General features: G+C 36.0%; 4 protein-coding genes across 6 annotated transcripts; 1 reads left to right on the forward strand and 3 right to left on the reverse strand.

The window, feature by feature from the left end:
* Positions 1 to 1,468: 1,468 nt before the first annotated feature.
* LOC127261954 (protein trichome birefringence-like 13) lies at positions 1,469 to 4,591 on the reverse strand. Its single transcript, XM_051290396.1, has 6 exons — positions 4,137 to 4,591; positions 3,789 to 3,966; positions 2,868 to 3,008; positions 2,386 to 2,506; positions 2,053 to 2,187; positions 1,469 to 1,948 (listed from the first exon to the last, which is right to left on the reverse strand). Exons 1-6 carry the CDS (start codon positions 4,573 to 4,575, stop codon positions 1,703 to 1,705), a joined length of 1,260 nt encoding a protein of 419 aa, XP_051146353.1. The 5' UTR covers positions 4,576 to 4,591; the 3' UTR covers positions 1,469 to 1,702.
* A 455-nt stretch (positions 4,592 to 5,046) lies between these two features.
* Positions 5,047 to 8,936, forward strand: LOC127262586 (LL-diaminopimelate aminotransferase, chloroplastic). The gene is made up of 10 exons (XM_051291336.1): positions 5,047 to 5,254; positions 5,368 to 5,444; positions 5,574 to 5,641; positions 6,099 to 6,215; positions 6,613 to 6,675; positions 6,878 to 6,982; positions 7,091 to 7,141; positions 7,628 to 7,948; positions 8,185 to 8,391; positions 8,547 to 8,936. The coding sequence occupies exons 1-10, from the start codon at positions 5,169 to 5,171 to the stop codon at positions 8,838 to 8,840; spliced, it is 1,389 nt and encodes a 462-aa protein (XP_051147293.1). The 5' UTR covers positions 5,047 to 5,168; the 3' UTR covers positions 8,841 to 8,936.
* Positions 8,937 to 9,401: 465 nt separating this feature from the next.
* Positions 9,402 to 12,190, reverse strand: LOC127262622 (uncharacterized). 2 transcript variants are annotated; one of them, XM_051291394.1, is made up of 2 exons: positions 11,947 to 12,190; positions 9,402 to 11,474 (listed from the first exon to the last, which is right to left on the reverse strand). In XM_051291394.1, exon 2 carries the CDS (start codon positions 11,359 to 11,361, stop codon positions 9,610 to 9,612), a length of 1,752 nt encoding a protein of 583 aa, XP_051147351.1. In that variant the 5' UTR covers positions 11,362 to 11,474; positions 11,947 to 12,190; the 3' UTR covers positions 9,402 to 9,609. The 2 variants fall into 2 exon arrangements, with proteins under 2 accessions (XP_051147351.1, XP_051147352.1); XM_051291395.1 differs by having other exon boundaries at positions 11,765 to 12,190.
* A 671-nt stretch (positions 12,191 to 12,861) lies between these two features.
* LOC127262632 (proline iminopeptidase) lies at positions 12,862 to 16,294 on the reverse strand. 2 transcript variants are annotated; one of them, XM_051291415.1, is made up of 11 exons: positions 16,042 to 16,294; positions 15,197 to 15,427; positions 14,919 to 15,017; positions 14,722 to 14,832; positions 14,576 to 14,638; positions 14,403 to 14,496; positions 13,977 to 14,074; positions 13,709 to 13,810; positions 13,422 to 13,535; positions 13,250 to 13,324; positions 12,862 to 13,153 (listed from the first exon to the last, which is right to left on the reverse strand). In XM_051291415.1, exons 1-11 carry the CDS (start codon positions 16,162 to 16,164, stop codon positions 13,049 to 13,051), a joined length of 1,215 nt encoding a protein of 404 aa, XP_051147372.1. In that variant the 5' UTR covers positions 16,165 to 16,294; the 3' UTR covers positions 12,862 to 13,048. The 2 variants fall into 2 exon arrangements, with proteins under 2 accessions (XP_051147372.1, XP_051147373.1); XM_051291416.1 differs by having other exon boundaries at positions 15,197 to 15,411; positions 16,042 to 16,265.
* Positions 16,295 to 16,847: the final 553 nt, after the last annotated feature.

Consider the following 16,847-nt stretch of genomic DNA (forward strand, 5'->3'; position numbering starts at 1 on the left):
CTCTTACTAAAATATCTAATTTTTTAATCTTCAACTAAAGTAGGCTAATTTGACTGAAACGGATGGAGCTATATTTAACATTTTTTATTTTTTTTAACATCTAACAAATTTTAGTTTGTGTTGTGTTTAAATTTTTGGTTAGTATTTTAAATTTTGATATTTTAATCTTTAGAAATAAAATATTTGTTTACTGCTATACTTTATAAGAAAATATAAGTGATTTTTTTTTTGAAAAAAAAAAATTGTATATTTTTAATTTCTTTCATTTAATTTTTCTCATCTGTTTTATTATTCATCTACAATAATTAATTTTTTTTTTTTTAAATATCACATCATACATCTAACTTTTATTTAGTACACTATAAAGAATTAACTCAACTCGAATCATCAAATCAAATAAAAACATAAGCAAAACATAAAAAATACAAGTAGTCTTAAATAAAAATATACTTGTTTTCATATTAAAATATTGCATCCAACTATTCCTTCATCCTAAAAAATTTGGTAAAAACAAAAACCTCCAAGAAAACACAAACCAGTAAATATTAAAATTAAATGGAATGCAATAATATGAATGGTGCGTGTAGTAGGGTGGGTAGGGTAGGGTAGGGTAGGGTACTGTGAGTGAGGGCTGCCAAACATAGTGGAAGTGGCCAAAATTTTTCTATATGGAAATTCTATGGATGCTTCTATCAAAAATTAAGAAAATGTCTGCTTAGGACAAAATTACCAAATAGTTGGTTCCGCAAGCGTTGGATTTAAATTTTTTGTTTAAATAATATTTTATCTATCCATTAAATTAAAAATATTTGAATCTAATGTGAAAATTAAAAAAATAAATATTTTATTTAAAAAATAATAGAATATATTTTTTGAAAATTTTATTAAGAATTTTAAAAAATGAATAGATAAAATGTAATTAAAATGACACTTGTGCTAAATAAATATTGAATGAAGAATCATATTTAAAAAAAAGTGAATAAATTTAAATGACGGATGAAATATATTTTATTAAAAATTGTACCATATAAATAATATAAATGATGCTAATGATTTATTTCTACAGCTTTAGTATATTTTTTCCACAATAATAATAATTGTTCATAAGAATAACAATCCGCACTAAAACACTAAGGATGCATTCGAAAAAATCAACCTAATCATGTATCATATTACTATATATTTTTCACTTTTTTATTTTTCTAATTTTTATTGGCTCATATATAAATAGAGTCCGTAGTAATAATAATAATAATAATTGGGTTGGTATTTAATTTTTTATTTGGATTACATGATATGATAAAAATAGAAATAGGATTAATTTAATTTCTTATTTTGAAAATATTATAGGATATTTAAGATAATGAAGTATATACATATATATTTTGAGAAGGACGGATATTATTTTTCATAAGAAATATTTGATAAAACCACTATTTCTAAATCTGAAAATAAATCCCCATAAAAATAACATTACACAACTTTAACAAAACCACGCATCTCGAATATGAATGAACACATCTGATTGCATCTCAAAATCAACATTTCCTCATCTATATAAATTACAGGATGGAAAAATATCTATATCTATATCTATCTATCCATCTAAAACCTTAAAAATGGAACAAATGGCAGTATAATTGAATGGGAAATAACATGAACTGAAAGATCAAAACAAGAACATGCTATATAAGGCACGGACTCAAGATAAATGTGCATCGAGTAAGTCATTCCAAGTATCGGTAATACCTGGTAAGCACCAGTGCATGCAGTCGTCGTGTAGTTTCCCACCGGCCATGGCTGGATGAGCATCAGCTCGATACTCGCTCAAGTGTGTGATGTCTAATGTTCGAAATCTTGAGCCCGTGAGGGAGCCGTGTAGGTGGCTGTTCACAAGCCGTGCCTCCACATTTGTTCCATTGTGTTCAACGCCGAATAGTTTGTCCACCTGGGATTTCGACAGACCAAAGAACAAGATTTATTATGGAAGGGAGTGAGATGAAAATTGAAAACAGCAAAAGATGAGATGATTGTGTCGAAGAGAGTAGTTACTTCTTGAGGCATCAGAGGTTGGAGTCGGGGGCAAGAACCGCCTTGATCCCAATCCCCCCCTTCGAAATGCCTTGGGGATTGGGTTCGGAAGAAGAGAATTGCATCTGGTCGGACATTTTTCTCGACATACGATACCTAATCAAATGCATTGCAGATAGGGTATTGTAAGAAAATATAATTGAATGTGCAAAAAGTGGGAACGCAGCAGACGGATTATTCCAAGGTAGAACTAATGGAGTTCCAAGGAAAAGAGGGAATTGATCAATTCACAGTTCTGACATATGAATTTTATGTTCAGATAGTACATTTGTAACAAAATCCTAGGTTACGTACCATGTGTCTTAACACCATATCAAGGCCGGCATCAGGTGTGATCATGGGGCTCACGGGCACGCCTTTCTCAAAAAAAAGCATAGGTGATTTCACAGGGTCAAACTTTGAAGGAGCCCACCACCTGAATCGGAATCAAGGAACCGAATAACAACCATAAACCATATAGGAAACAAGAACTATAAATGGTGCTTAGTGGCAACTGCAGCCATTGAAAAGATGATGATGGTGGGTTCGCAAATGATGTATATCTAATAATTTATGTTCAAGATCACTCATTTCGCTTCAGCTGTAAGCACCAGCTGTATGGTGAAAAGAGAAATATACGAATAGCTGTGTTCAAGAAATATTCAAGAACCTGTCGCAAACTGTGTATCTTAGCATCATGGAGAGTACAATCTTAAATTAGTAATCTAACAGAAAGTGATTCTCTTTATCCAATAATTATCAGTCTTAGCAGCATACCAAATGTCGAATTGAATTACCAGTGTCCTGTGTTGAAGATGAGTATGTTGTGAAATTTTGGAGCTTCTACCCAAGTTCCTTCTGGTAAATCAACATCGACTCTATAACCTTCCTTATAACCAAGTGACTCCAATGTACCGCCATCCTTACTGGCTGACCACCTAGAAAGTATAGAAATGGTGTAAATACAATGTTCAATCTCCAGTACATTAAATACTTGAAATGCTCCCTTCACAGGTAAAAACTAGAAACTAGAATAATTGAAACATTTAAACGTACCATTACAACCAGGAGCTATTTATACAAGGAAATACACGGCACAAACTATCTGATGATTTGCACAATTTTTGAAACGTATTTGAATACAATGTTCAAACTCCACCAGCATGTAAAATACTGAAATACTCCCTTCACAGGTAAGGTCAAACTAGACACTACAATAATTGAAATAGTTGAAAACACCATTACAACCAGGAACTAATCAAGGAAGAAATACAGGTTTAGTCCCATAATATTTATTCTGTAACATTAAATGGTAATGCAAACACAACATACACTTAAGTCTTCTTAGGAAATACTACTGCATCCAAAACTCTTCTCAGAAGAAATGGCCGAGGAGGAAATTCTTAACATTTTAATTTAGTTCATTGTTGAAATATAGTATAAAATCAAACATCACATCTAGTTTAAAAAAGAAACAAATTTAACAAATCTTAGGGTATAACTGCTAAGCAACCCATAATTACTCTCGACCTCCAACTTAATAGCAGCATAAAAAACCAATCACAGAGCCATTAATCAAAGATAAGGGTTGTATTGTTCCAAGATTCAGGCTACAGAGGAAAATCAATTTTGAATCAGAGCCAAAAAAGGAAAATAAAAAAATAAAAAAAATCATTACTTTTCAACAAAGACAAGAAAACTAGTTCAATTTGGCTTACCTACCATAACGAGCCAGAAGATTGGTTCGATGATACGCAATGGTGAGGTTGTACTTCAAAAACGTGAAACCACGGTCAGCTCCAGCAGGGCGCCACTTTTTAACCTCACTGGACACTCGTCTCAAAGTGCAGAACAGAGAAACAAACATGTTTCTGTTCAAGGAATCCCCAACAAACCCTGCGCTGTTGAAAATTAATTAGGCCAACAATTGATAGATGATCCCAAACCACTTGAGATTCAAAGATTATGATATAATTAAACAATGCCATATAATGATTAATTTTAATTTCACTTAAGGAATGAGTCTGCACTCTCAACAATTCGAATTCCATCTACAGCAAACACACCAATATTGGTATCTCGAAATCTCTCCAGGAACTTCAACGGATCAAACGGCGGGAGATCACAGCCGTAGGGCTTCCACCGCCACTTGGGAATCTCAATGGCGTTGGATTTGTTATTCGCGATGCAGTTCCACCCTTTGAAGATCTCCTTGCAGGTGTGGTCGTAACGCCGTTCGAATCTCATCGTTGGATCGTAGATCCACCGCCCTTCAGTGTAATTGCAGCTACCTTTCCTATTCTCACGCACCGCAGAGTAGGTTACCAACGGCAACACCACGTCGTTCCGGAAGACGGAGAAGTACAGGAACGGAGAAGCTAGGCAGATAAAAGCAAAAATGAGACGATAAGCTAGAGACGAAGTAGAACCGGCGAACTTCTTCGAATAGTAATGTTGATCCCTCTCTGCCATGGCGGACGGCGACGCGCTGCCGAACCGGCGCATATTAGCAACCACCACCGCCGTTTATTTCAGTTGTTTACATGTAATTAAGACATACAGGCTTTAATGGTTCTTCTAATTGGGCTTTTAGGGCCCAATTGAAATTTGTGAATGGGCTTTTAGGCCCAAATTATATATTCCTAAATGGGCTTAAGAGCCCATCTTGTAATCACCTTATATAATATAACGGCGTCGTTTTTAGCGATCGATTTCGGAAATTTTTTAATAGGCTTTAGGCCTAAATTCATAAATTCCTGTATGGGCTTTCGAAGCCAATTTGTAATCACCTTTATTTATATCTATATATTATAAAACGGCGTCGTTTAGGACCCTTCGGCCCAAAATTCGAAGTTTCGGAATGGGCTTTTAGGCCCAAATGTATAAATTCCGAAATGAGCTTTCAAGCCCATCTTGTAATAAACCTTTTATATATATATATATAAGTTAAAACGGCGCCGTTTTAGAACTCTGTCTAGGGTTTTGGATTAAGGAAATTTTGTCATTTCTAATATGCACATGTGAATAAACTACACTCACCCTTCTCCACGCCGTCTGCTGAATCAACGCTCTCGCTTTTGGAGCTGCCGTTCTTGAAAATGTCTGCAATTAATCGGACTATGTCGACGTCTATCGCCTCCTCCACATCCACTTTCCTCGGCAGCAACGATCTGAAGAAGATCAGGTTATAGTTCTTTGTTGTTGTTTTTCCTAAATTTTTTCGGTGCATGTTCAGTTCCTGCTTGATTACATTTAGCTCCATTCGAATCAAATTTGGAAGCTGTACGTGCTTTGCAGGGCCTCGAAGGTATTGATTCCCAGGAGAGTCAATGGTGTAGTGAAATGCGTAGCCTCGCCTTCGGCTGAGAAGACCGGTAATTTGCTGAACTATTGCAAAGTTTGGTTGTGCAGGAACTAGTCTTTGCGTAGCATCAATATTGAAACTGCTGTAAGTATGCTGGTCAATGATGAATGCTTTCTGATTGATTCGACATATGATGAAGTTTACACGACCAAGGTGTCGCGCAACAATAACATGGCCAAACTTCAAGCTGGCTATCTCTTTCCAGAGGTATCCGTTTTTGTTTATTTATTTATTATTGTTAAATATATCTTTAAAACTATGTTTGATGAGAGCCTTTCATGGTATGCATCTTTTGAGTTCTGACAATAAATTCCCTATGTTTCAAAATTTTGTGTATAGTGAATTGTATTTTAGGGATTTAAGGTGGGTAATTGCTGATCACAGATGTTTTCTATCATGTCTATGATGACTATGTTGATACATTATATTCGTCGTCTCTAATCCAACAAAGTGCAATGTTTTGGTATAAAGGGATTGAGTTGTTCTCGTCCCTATAGGTTAACATTTCTTTCTTGCATTCTGTTTTATTTTCTTCTGTAGTGATGAGAAATGAGATTCTTCCATATGTTTTCGAATAATCATATTTTAATGCTTATGAAACAACTACTTTGGCATATGGTTAAATGATGGGTCTATTCATTGCTCTTTTTTCTGTTTTCATTAGATTGCGAGACGAAGATCTGCACACATGCAGAAGCATCCTGATGCCCAAGTGATCAGCCTCGGCATTGGTGACACAACAGAGCCAATTCCTGAAGTGATTACTTCTGCCATGTCAAAGGTGTATTGCTGTTATTCCTATAAACTATTCATCGTACTTTAAAATAATATATAAATCTTGAGAGTAAGATTCTTAACATCGCCAGGCTTGAAGCCTCGAATGAACAGATCTCATAGTTGCTCGAGTATGAGACTATCCTAAAAAGGTGTTCGTAGTGATAGCTGCACACACTTTGACTTCAGTTGGGGTTTTTGTTTTGTGATGTTTTCTTGTAAGGCAACAATGGTACAACCAATCAGTAGCTAAATGCATGCAATTAGATATGAAGGATAGCTCTTTAGATTGGGAAATATTCTCTTTTAGCTCGATATATCTTTATCTTGTGTCTGTTTGACATTTAAGTTATGAAAGCTCATACTTGATCCCTGATTGTAATGTTTTTCCTTTCACTTGTCAGAGAGCACTGGCTTTGTCCACAGTAGATGGTTACAGCGGTTATGGAGCTGAACAAGGTGAAAAGGTCGGTAATAGTCTTTGTCATTTTCTTTTTGGTCTTATTGTTGTTTTCCTTCATCATTTCCTCCAATAACATGCATCGTTTTTGACAATTATTGGTATATTGTGTGAAATTAACAGGCTTCCATGTGTTGATTTTTGTGATTATATTTATTTATGTATTTTTAAGAAAAGCTCATTTTTCTTCTTCTTCTTTAATTTTACAGCAATTGAGAGCTGCCATTGCGTCAACCTACTATGCAGATCTTGGCATAGAGGAGGAAGATATATTTGTGTCTGATGGTGCAAAAAGTGACATATCTCGCCTGCAGGTGAGCATTCTTGTTCTTGTCTGGATTGGTTTTCCACTATGTTTTGATGCGACTTTGTGTGGCAACACTTATGTTTCTTTAAATTAATATATTATTTTTGTATGACAGGTTCTTTTTGGATCCGATGTGACAATTGCTGTTCAAGATCCATCCTATCCGGTAAATGTCTATTGCTTATCTATAAGATCAGAGCTAAGCTGATTTTCAAATAACGCCATTTATAAGCTCGGCTAGTTGTTTAAATGGCATAAAGCCGATTATGTTAACATTATCGTTGCATTTCTGTCAATCTTAAGGTTTTAGATGAATGTGATGCATCCTTTTTTATCAGATGCTCTATCTCTTGTCTCCTGGTTTTGGTTGCCCGAACTGTCAATTAAAAATGACTCGATATGTTAATATGGCTGTCTGAGCTTGTTTTGGTAGCTCCATTATTATTCCTGTGTCGGGAGCAATGTAGAAATGTATTTAGAAGATATTTGAAGAATGAAACTATCTTAAGGGTATTGTGATGGCAGAAATTTTGATATATGTATATATTTTAATTTCTGAATATATTTCTACATTTCTTTTGGTACATGATATATGCATTTATTATTGAATTTAAAGAGAAACAGGATTATCTAAACTCTTACAAAAATGTAGGCATATGTGGATTCAAGCGTTATTCTGGGTCAGACCGGACAGTTTCAGAAAGACATAGAGAAGTATGGAAATATCGAATACATGAAATGCACGCCAGAAAATGGTTTCTTTCCTGACTTATCCAAAGTGTCTCGGACAGATCTCATATACTTCTGTTCTCCAAACAACCCGACTGGTTATGCTGCATCGAGAGACCAGCTAACCAGACTTGTTCAGTTTGCCAAGGAAAACGGGACAATCATAGTCTATGACTCTGCTTATGCCATGTATGTGTCCGATGACAGTCCAAAATCCATCTTCGAGATTCCTGGAGCCAAAGAGGTATGTTTGGATAATCCTATCATCTTATCTCAACTCTTATTCTAGCAGGAAATACTTAAGTATTTCATCAATTTTGTTTATCAATTTTGGGAAGTTTGTAACTATATAAGAAAATTTTTTGCTATAAATGAAAACTGTTAGTATGACACATAATCAAGTTCTCTAGTAATTATTCGATTAGATTGGGTTGTAGTCCAACTATGTGGTATTGATATATCCTATTTGATTACGTGCAGGTTGCTCTCGAAGTTTCTTCCTTTTCTAAGTATGCTGGTTTCACGGGAGTTCGTCTTGGTTGGACTGCAATTCCAAAGGAACTTCTTTATTCGGATGGATTCCCCGTAGCTAAGGACTTCAACCGAATTGTTTGTACTTGTTTCAACGGTGCATCCAACATTGCTCAAGCCGGCGGTATGGCCTGTGTTTCGGCTGAGGGCATTAAGGTCAAGTTTTTTTCTCCCCATGTTTCTTATCTCCATTAAGTTAGTTGCCTTTTCAAATGGATCACCAAAATGACTAAGCAAATATGGGATGTCGGGTCGGGCGAGACAACTATGCATCGAGTAATAACCAAGGGGTTGTGTTGTCCTATGTGCAGGCAATGCACGAGGTGGTTGGCTTCTACAAGGAAAACACAAATATCATAGTCGACACATTCAATTCGCTCGGTTTCAAGGTATACGGAGGCAAGAATGCGCCGTATGTTTGGGTCCACTTCCCGGGCCAAAGCTCGTGGGATGTTTTCAGCGAGATTCTTGAGAAGACCCATGTGGTTACTACACCCGGGAGTGGTTTCGGGCCTGGCGGTGAAGGCTTTGTCCGGGTAAGCGCCTTCGGACACAGGGAAAATGTGCTGGAAGCCTGTAGAAGATTCAAGCAGTTGTACAAATAAACATCTATCTGCCTACCAAATTGAGTTTACCATAATCCCAAAAGACACGTGTGTATTATTACAACTTTGTTATAATGCATCATCTGCATTCAAATATTTGATCTTGTTGTAGTTCCTAGTTTAGATTTCTTGTTCAGCCTTCTTTGTTATTTAGACCCCATTTAGAAACAGATTTGAATATTAACCGTGGAGATAGGGGTTGGGTCACAAATTCAAATTCTGTCAGACATCTTTTGGGTCAAAGTTAGCGAATGGGACTTGTTTTTCTTATATCCTGCAACTGCTACCGGCTTAACAAGGCAAGTCATATTAGGTGAACTATGTAAACTATGTGTTACAGACAAGAGTTGGGTAGTTCATGATCTTACAGTCACGAGTCTATCGTATCAAGTTAAAATATAATGAATTTCTATGCCTAAATAAAAGTATTATACTATTCAATAATAAATAAATTCATAGTATGATCCAAATTCATATTATTATGCAACTACCTACTTGTGTGAGACAGGTATTTTCCAGACATAATATAGACACATATCATAATCATGTAAATTAAATTTAGAAGATTTAAAGGATATCATATTATGCTACCAAATATAACCCTCATCCTAGATTTGGCCATCAATTATACAAATAAAAAATGCAACACAAAAGTTAGCAAAGAAAGTGCACAAAAAGGGTTAAAGAAGAAAAAGGTATAAGCAACAAACATCACAGCAGTTTAAGGAAAACTATCTACATTAGTACACTAAACTACACTACACAAAATCTACATATGTTCTATACTGTTCCACGTACCTGATTTGCAAGTAGACTTATAATGCCCTATCTGATTGCACTGGCTACAGTGGACGATATGTTTCTCGCGGTTAAGATCCTCCACGCACATTCGTTTCTTCTCCGGTCTTCCGGGAGGCCGCCTGGACTTAGGAGGCCTCACAATCTGTAGTTCATTGTTCAAGTCCATTTGCTCGTCTTTATTCCACTCAATCCTACGAGGAACCGGACGTACTTCTTTGGCATACGCTGTACGATAACTAGCCACAGTGAAGTACTTTCCGATGAAAGTATGAACATCCCTTTTGGATGCGGTAATGGCTGCGACAGCATGAGAGCAAGGCAAAGAATACAACTTCCAATCCCGGCAGGAACAGGAATGTGTTTTGATGTTGACAATATCGGATCTTTCTGATGAAAGAATCTCAAACTCTGCCTCATCGGATTGGAGGACTTGATAAGTTGAAGCCCGGTCGGTTGCTTCGATCATGTGCTTCTCTGCTGATGGGACGAGAGTGAAGAACCATGACTTGCATTTTTCACGCCTATCCTCAAATTCTGCCATGAGCTTACTGTGGATTTGCTCGATCACTTGCATTATGGGGAGCTCCCGAGCTTCAAGAATCCACTGATTGAACTCATCTATATTGGAAGATAGATGGCCATACCGAGGTCCTTCAAAATACATTAATGCCCAACGAGCAGGAGGATATTGTTGTAGCCATTTTGCTGCATCGGCAGAAGCTTTTTCGAGTTCAGCCATTTTTTCTTTGAAGCTAATGGTAGTAGTGGCATATGCTGCTTTCCAAAGTAGTTGGACAAGTAGGGGATTCTTGAACTCCCTACTGATGCTCTTACTCAAGTGTTTCAGGCAAACACCATGCCAAGCAGTCGGGAATTTTCTTATTACAGCATCTGTAATGCCTTTCCCCCCGTTGGATAAGAAAGTAAGCCTCAGTATGGTCTCCGAAGCCATCTCAAGAGCCTTGTGTAATTCCGACAAGAACCACATCCAACTTTCATCGTTTTCTACATCAACAATGCCAAAGGCAAGTGGGAACAACCCGCCGTTAGAATCGAATGAAGTGGCAGAAAGTAACGTGCCAAGGTACTTGCTTTTGAGCTGAATTCCACCTAATCCGATAACAGGGAGGCAACCATGGAAGAACCCGTGCATGGAAGCATAAAAGGAAAGAAATAGGCGGTGAAATCGGTTGTCTGTGCCAGTAGTAAACACTTCTGCGACACTTCCCGGGTTGGTCTTCCTAATTTGGTCACAGTATGCTGGAAGGAGGTAATAGCCTTCTTCGGAGGAGCCATGTATAGCTTGAAGGCCCCGTTCCTTGGCACGCCAAGCCTGCTTGTACGGAATAGTTATCCCATATTGTTCATAGATGTCGTGTAGGATGTCTTTTGGTCTGTAATTTACGTTGCCACGCAGGCGTTCCTCTATGAAGTTCACAATCCAGTCGACCGAGGCCTGATGATGCCCAGAACTCGCGTTCCTCCCACAGGTATGTGTTCCTTCAAGGCTTCGTATAGAGAAAGTCGAGGCATTTGGAAGCTTTATTGCTCGTATTCGCCATGGACAGCCTTCTGCAGCACATTTAGCTATGTAACGGATTAGATCGCTTTTAATGATTCGAAGCTCAAAGTGCTGTGCAATGGCGGCTTCTTTTATTGCACTGCGGAAGGTCTTTACATCTGGAAATTCCTGTCCAACAAAAAAGTTTGCTTCCTCCATGCAGCAAAGGAGGCGACCGCTTAGTTAATCGAACCATCAACCACTCAGCTCAGTTGATCTACAACTCCTTCAGTAAACATTCCCAACACGCGAGGATAATCGAACACAAATATCTGCACGTGGATGCACAAGATCAGAGAATGACAACGTTAGCACAATTAGGCAGGTGATTTTCGAATTAAACAACCATGTGCTTTTTCAATTCTTGGATACTGAATGCAAAAGAGGACTACTCACGAATAAATCAGTACAATAAAAATGCAGCATAATCAGATGTTTGAATGTTGAATTTTCACTGCCAAAATTGTTTTGTGGAAGTACACACACAAAAGAAGCTAAACAACATGCAATTTAGATGAACAAATAAATAACCTTTCCATTGATTCGAATTTCAGAAACTCACATAAACATCACCAGAAATCCCCCGCGCCCCTTGAAATCTTTTCGGGAGCTTATTAGCAATGTACAGAGATGCTCGAGTAACGAGCAAGGATTGAAGCTATCGACTCGGCAAACGAATCAAAAGCTAATTCAAAATTCGAGAGATTTCTTACGATCACCAGAAAGTCAATGAATGCAACTCACCTGAGACTTCTTAGCGCGGGCAGTGATCGATTCGAAGCGCGAGGAGCTTACCGGAGCAGTGATTCTGCTCTACCCACGGACTAGGGCTAATGGAGCCACCAAGGTCATAACCGTCATTTCAAGCCCTTCACAAGATGCGTATTGTCTACAAATTTGTAAATTTTAAAATAATATAAGCATAAAATTATAACTTGTATTTCTTGCTGGGCCACATTGAAACCCCAATAAATTTAACTACTGACCCGACTATGGAACTGGGCCCAATTAGAATCCAGACCCGTGTTTGAGCGGCGCCTAGAGCCCAAATTTACAAACAATATATGTGACTCGAGATTTGCCAAAAAAAAATATATATATTAATACACTACGGGGTGTGTTTGTCTGGGGTTTGGATTTTGAATTGAGATTTGAATAGTAAAAATTTTGAATTTGAATAGTGGTATAATGTGATATAAATAGGTGTTGATGTGATATTTTGAATGTAAAATTAATTTTTATTATAATATAAAAAAATGAAAAATAGATGTTTGATTCAATGTTTTTTTTTTATAGAAAAAAATAGAATGAATAGTAGAAATCTAATTAACTCCCCCAAACAAACACATCTTAATTTTTTAACTTTAAATATTACGCATACTTTTTATTTTATTAGTTATTATATATAAATATTAAATATTATATATTAACTTTAAAAAATCGGATCGGTACGGCGTGACCTTCGTAGACCCAGGGGCATAGCCCGAAAAAATTCGGGCCTACTTTTCGATTTCGGATCCAATTTTCGAACCTGGCCTATTTTTGACTCCTCTGCTGTTAGATAACAGTCTCACCTCCTAAGCTCATTAATTATTTTTTGTAATATACGAGAGTTCCAACAATAACGAAATATTCAGAAAAGAAAAACTCGAAACAAAGTGAGCAACTCAAGCAAAGTGTAATATCAATTAGTGAAAAACACTTAGAAGGGCATTCCAAGGCATTAAGCAAGCCCCCAAGTCTGAAATTCAAGAATTATTACTTTGGTGTAGAAGAAAAAGAGTAAAACTCACTTCAATTCCACAAGTTCAAATCGAATATCTTTCATCAATCGACAATAACTCATTCAACGCGCACCTTCCTTGATGACATTCTTCAATTTTTCAGTTGCAGCCACCAGCTCCGCTGATATCCCCGCCTCATTAGCAGAATGTCCAGCATCCGGAACCACCTGTTAAAAGTAAAGCCAGAAGTCGAACCGTGCAAATTTATGAAGAAAACTTGTGCCTATCAAGTTTTTCAAATCTATGGTAGATGTGTTTCTTACTCTAAAGTCAGCTTCTGGCCAAGCTTTATGAAGATCCCAAGCTGACATTATAGGACAGCAGACATCGTATCTTCCCTGCATTAGAAATTAAGGAAAATTTCATTGCCAATTTCGGCAATTTTCTCCCACGAGTTAAGACAACACAAGAGAAGAATCGAGGAACTGGGAGAACCTGCACGATTACAGTGTTGATGTGCCTTATTTTATCTATATTATCAAGCAAGTACGAATCCGTAGGAAAAAATCCTTTGTTCACAAAATAGTGATTCTCAATCCTCGCAAAAGCCTGCATTAAGTGCAAGAAGTTGATTTCAATGAAGTCGGAACAATAATTTTATCAATCAAGAATTATTAAAAGGTTGTAACATTAAGAGGGTAGTGTATGGTAAATAAAATTAAGCTATCTAAATAACATATGATCCATGTTTCAAAACATCCAAAATGATCACGACATCTTACCAAGCAAAACTCATCATCCTCCCCCCGTTGTATGCTTACTTCATTTGGAACAAGATGAGCCGTCATCATTTCCCATTTCGTCCATGCCCTAGCAGCTGCGTACTACAATCCAGACAAACAGTGACACAAAGAACATAAACATGCTTTAAATACGCAAATTCACCAATTTCATCACTCGACGTATAGCGTCGTACATTTTATCAAAGACATAATGATGAAAATAGAAGGTTATATAAAAACAGGAAAAATGGAGTATAGTTATTCCTACTTGTGTCTCCTTGTTGTCAGAGTTTAATCTCTTGTGGTAAGCATCAACAAAGCATCCTCTTTCATTCTCGGGGATAAGATCTCTAAATGGCTCCCAAGCTGCACAAAAAATTTATGTGACCTAATGTTTAGATCTTCGAATGGTTTGACCGCTACAATGCAATAACATTGTCAAAATTATCTGTAGTCGCTACTTCCTCAAGTGTTCAGTCGATAGGAGCTTCCATAACAAACTTCACTACAAAGATTTAATTCAAGTTTCAAATATATTTATAACCTTCTTTGTGGTGTCCATTGAACAATAAAAGTCCGTAATATTCAACTGTATAAAAATTTTGATTTAAGCCCCTTTCAATGTAAAGCGTTTAGATTACGAATAATTCGATGTAATTGTGCCCTTGCAGAGAAATAATGAAATAAAGAATACCGTCGGGGAATATTGCAGCAGCTCCACCCTCATAAAACCAATTTATCTCTTTCTTCCGCAACAAAAAGATGCCTCTCAATACCAAACCAGTTACCTAAGAAACAAGATGATATCAATCATCAACGTGACCAAGAACATCATTTATATTTCAAATTGCGAGTGTTTAAAAGAACCTTGTCGGGATGAGATTCACTGTAAGCCAGAGCAAGTGTGCTTCCCCATGAACCACCAAAAACCTGCACAAACATGTCGATGGATGATGAGAAGGAAATTTAATGACAAACTAACAATAACCTAATATCTAGATTATCACACTGACCAGCCATTCTGGAACATTCAAGTACTCTCTCAGTTTCTCAATATCGTTGACGAGATCCCAAGTTGTATTCTCTTCCAAGCAAGCATGAGGTGTACTTTTACCTGCACCTCTCTGAAGAAGAAGTATTTCAGCAGAAAACATCACAAAAGTATTCGGGTTTACTCTTCCATATTAATCAAAATGTTTATGTTATAAACCTGATCAAATAAAATGATCCTATAAAAACTAGGATCAAAGAATTTCCGGTTAGTTGGTGAAGTTCCACCTCCGGGGCCTCCATGGAGAAAAACCACAGGCTGCAAGGTTCAAAAAATAATAACAATAATCAACAGGGGCACGAAAGCTACCATTTCGAACATAGACATACAAAATTCCTAAGTGTATAGCTTAAGGAATGCCTACGCATAAATAAACACAACCATAAGTAAACTAATCCGCACCAATCCAAAGTACAATGCAATTAGAGAAAACTCACATGTCCATCTGGATTTCCAGACTGCTCATAATATATCGTGTGGATATCCGAAACCTTTAGATTACCAATGTCATATGGCTCTATATCCTGGAAAACTTTCCTGTTTACTTCAGGAGATGACCCCATCATGTCCATAGTTTCTAGGCTTACTTGTTGATCACTATAAACACAATCAAGCCGGAGATTTCTACTGCACTGAACCAACTCTCTTCTCCCTGCAACAACACGACACTATCCACAGAATAAATCAACCAAATCGTTCAAGCAAGTTGCAATGATGCAAGACTGAAGAAACAGAGGCAAAAAAACTAGCAGACATCAAGGGAGAAAGATGAAAAATTATATTCTGTATGTTGAATGAATGAATGACGAATGAGTACATTGAAGAGTATTTAAATAAAGGAATATTAACTGCTTATGCTAACTGCTTATGTGAACTGCCTAACAAACTAAAACAGACTAACAAAACACATGTATAACAAAGTAATCATCCATAGTCACCAATGAGAGTGTTATCAGCATCTGGTTTCAATCTGGAATGGTGTGGTATTTGCTTATCATCAAAGACAGTCAGCCAATCTTTCCTTCAATAAATAAATCAACTGTAACACAGTATACCATTCAATGATAAAAATACAAAGCTGAACTGAATGATTATTTAGGCATTTCTACAAACACTTGGTGAGCGTTTCATTCAACTCTGTCCCCAGATACCCAAAAACAATAGTGTAAAAACAATATACCCTAGAACTTCACTTCCTTAATCGCAAGAAAACGAATAAAGACATGCACATGGATGGATGCAGAGTCAAAGATATTGATAAAAAGAAGAACAAAACAAATACCTGGGGTTCCCAGGCGATATTCGGACGGAGAGATTGAAGATATCTCAAGGAAGAAGCGTAATCGACTGACGGTGGGAAAAAACGGGTCTTTGGAGATGAAATACCCACAGCACTCAGACTCATTTGGGTTTTTATCAAATGATATCAATTTCAAATTAAAATCAACATCGTGGAAGCCCTCTAATTTCAAGAACCCTTTTTCGGACAAGACATCGCTTACATCATTCGGCTTCGGTTGTTACACTACAGCTAGTATTGTTTATTAAATATTGTCGTCCCGTATAAATTATATACATATTAAGATTAAGATAGGTGAACAGAAATAGAACAAATGAATATTTTATATGAGATAAAAAGGTATTAAATAAATATTTTATATTAATTTTATAAATATTTATATTTTTTTAAGTATAATCAAATTTTATATAATATAAATAAATATATAGTATTATAAATTAATTTATGAAAATTATAAAATGTTAAATATAAATAAAAATATTTATTTAGTAAAAAGAGATATAAATATAAGATTTTGAATAAATTATAATATTATATATTATAAAATTAATTATATTTATTTATAGTTATTAAATATATTTTAAATAAATATAATTTATTAAAAATAAAAATATTAATTATTTTAAAACAAAATAATATTAAAATTTTATTTTTATAAAAGATACATTTCTTATCGCATCAAATATTATTTTTCAATATTCAACTATTAAATTATCAAATCTAAACAAACCATTTTGGAGTTTAGATTATAGTAAAATTTGATGAGATTAAATTAATTGCCAAGTGGC

The sequence above is a fragment of the Andrographis paniculata genome, unplaced genomic scaffold (genome assembly GCF_009805555.1).
Source record: "Andrographis paniculata isolate CXL003 unplaced genomic scaffold, ASM980555v1 Contig65END, whole genome shotgun sequence".
Lineage (NCBI taxonomy): Eukaryota > Viridiplantae > Streptophyta > Magnoliopsida > Lamiales > Acanthaceae > Andrographis > Andrographis paniculata.

Bases quoted from the DNA above. Each gene is read 5' to 3' on its own strand.
- LOC127261954 (XM_051290396.1), bottom strand. From the start codon at position 4,575: ATGCGCCGGTTCGGCAGCGCGTCGCCGTCCGCCATGGCAGAGAGGGAT. The intron at 2,507-2,867 runs GTAATTCAATTC...ATTCCGATTCAG, and splicing joins ATCTTCAACACAGGACACTG to GTGGTGGGCTCCTTCAAAGT. The intron at 1,949-2,052 runs GTAACTACTCTC...TCGAAATCCCAG, and splicing joins AACCTCTGATGCCTCAAGAA to GTGGACAAACTATTCGGCGT.
- LOC127262586 (XM_051291336.1), top strand. From the start codon at position 5,169: ATGTCTGCAATTAATCGGACTATGTCGACGTCTATCGCCTCCTCCACA. The intron at 6,983-7,090 runs GTGAGCATTCTT...TTTGTATGACAG, and splicing joins GTGACATATCTCGCCTGCAG to GTTCTTTTTGGATCCGATGT. The intron at 8,392-8,546 runs GTCAAGTTTTTT...TCCTATGTGCAG, and splicing joins TTTCGGCTGAGGGCATTAAG to GCAATGCACGAGGTGGTTGG.
- LOC127262622 (XM_051291394.1), bottom strand. From the start codon at position 11,361: ATGGAGGAAGCAAACTTTTTTGTTGGACAGGAATTTCCAGATGTAAAG.
- LOC127262632 (XM_051291415.1), bottom strand. From the start codon at position 16,164: ATGAGTCTGAGTGCTGTGGGTATTTCATCTCCAAAGACCCGTTTTTTC. The intron at 15,428-16,041 runs GTATTTGTTTTG...TTCTGTGGATAG, and splicing joins ATATCGCCTGGGAACCCCAG to TGTCGTGTTGTTGCAGGGAG. The intron at 13,154-13,249 runs GTAAGAAACACA...TACTTTTAACAG, and splicing joins GGCCAGAAGCTGACTTTAGA to GTGGTTCCGGATGCTGGACA.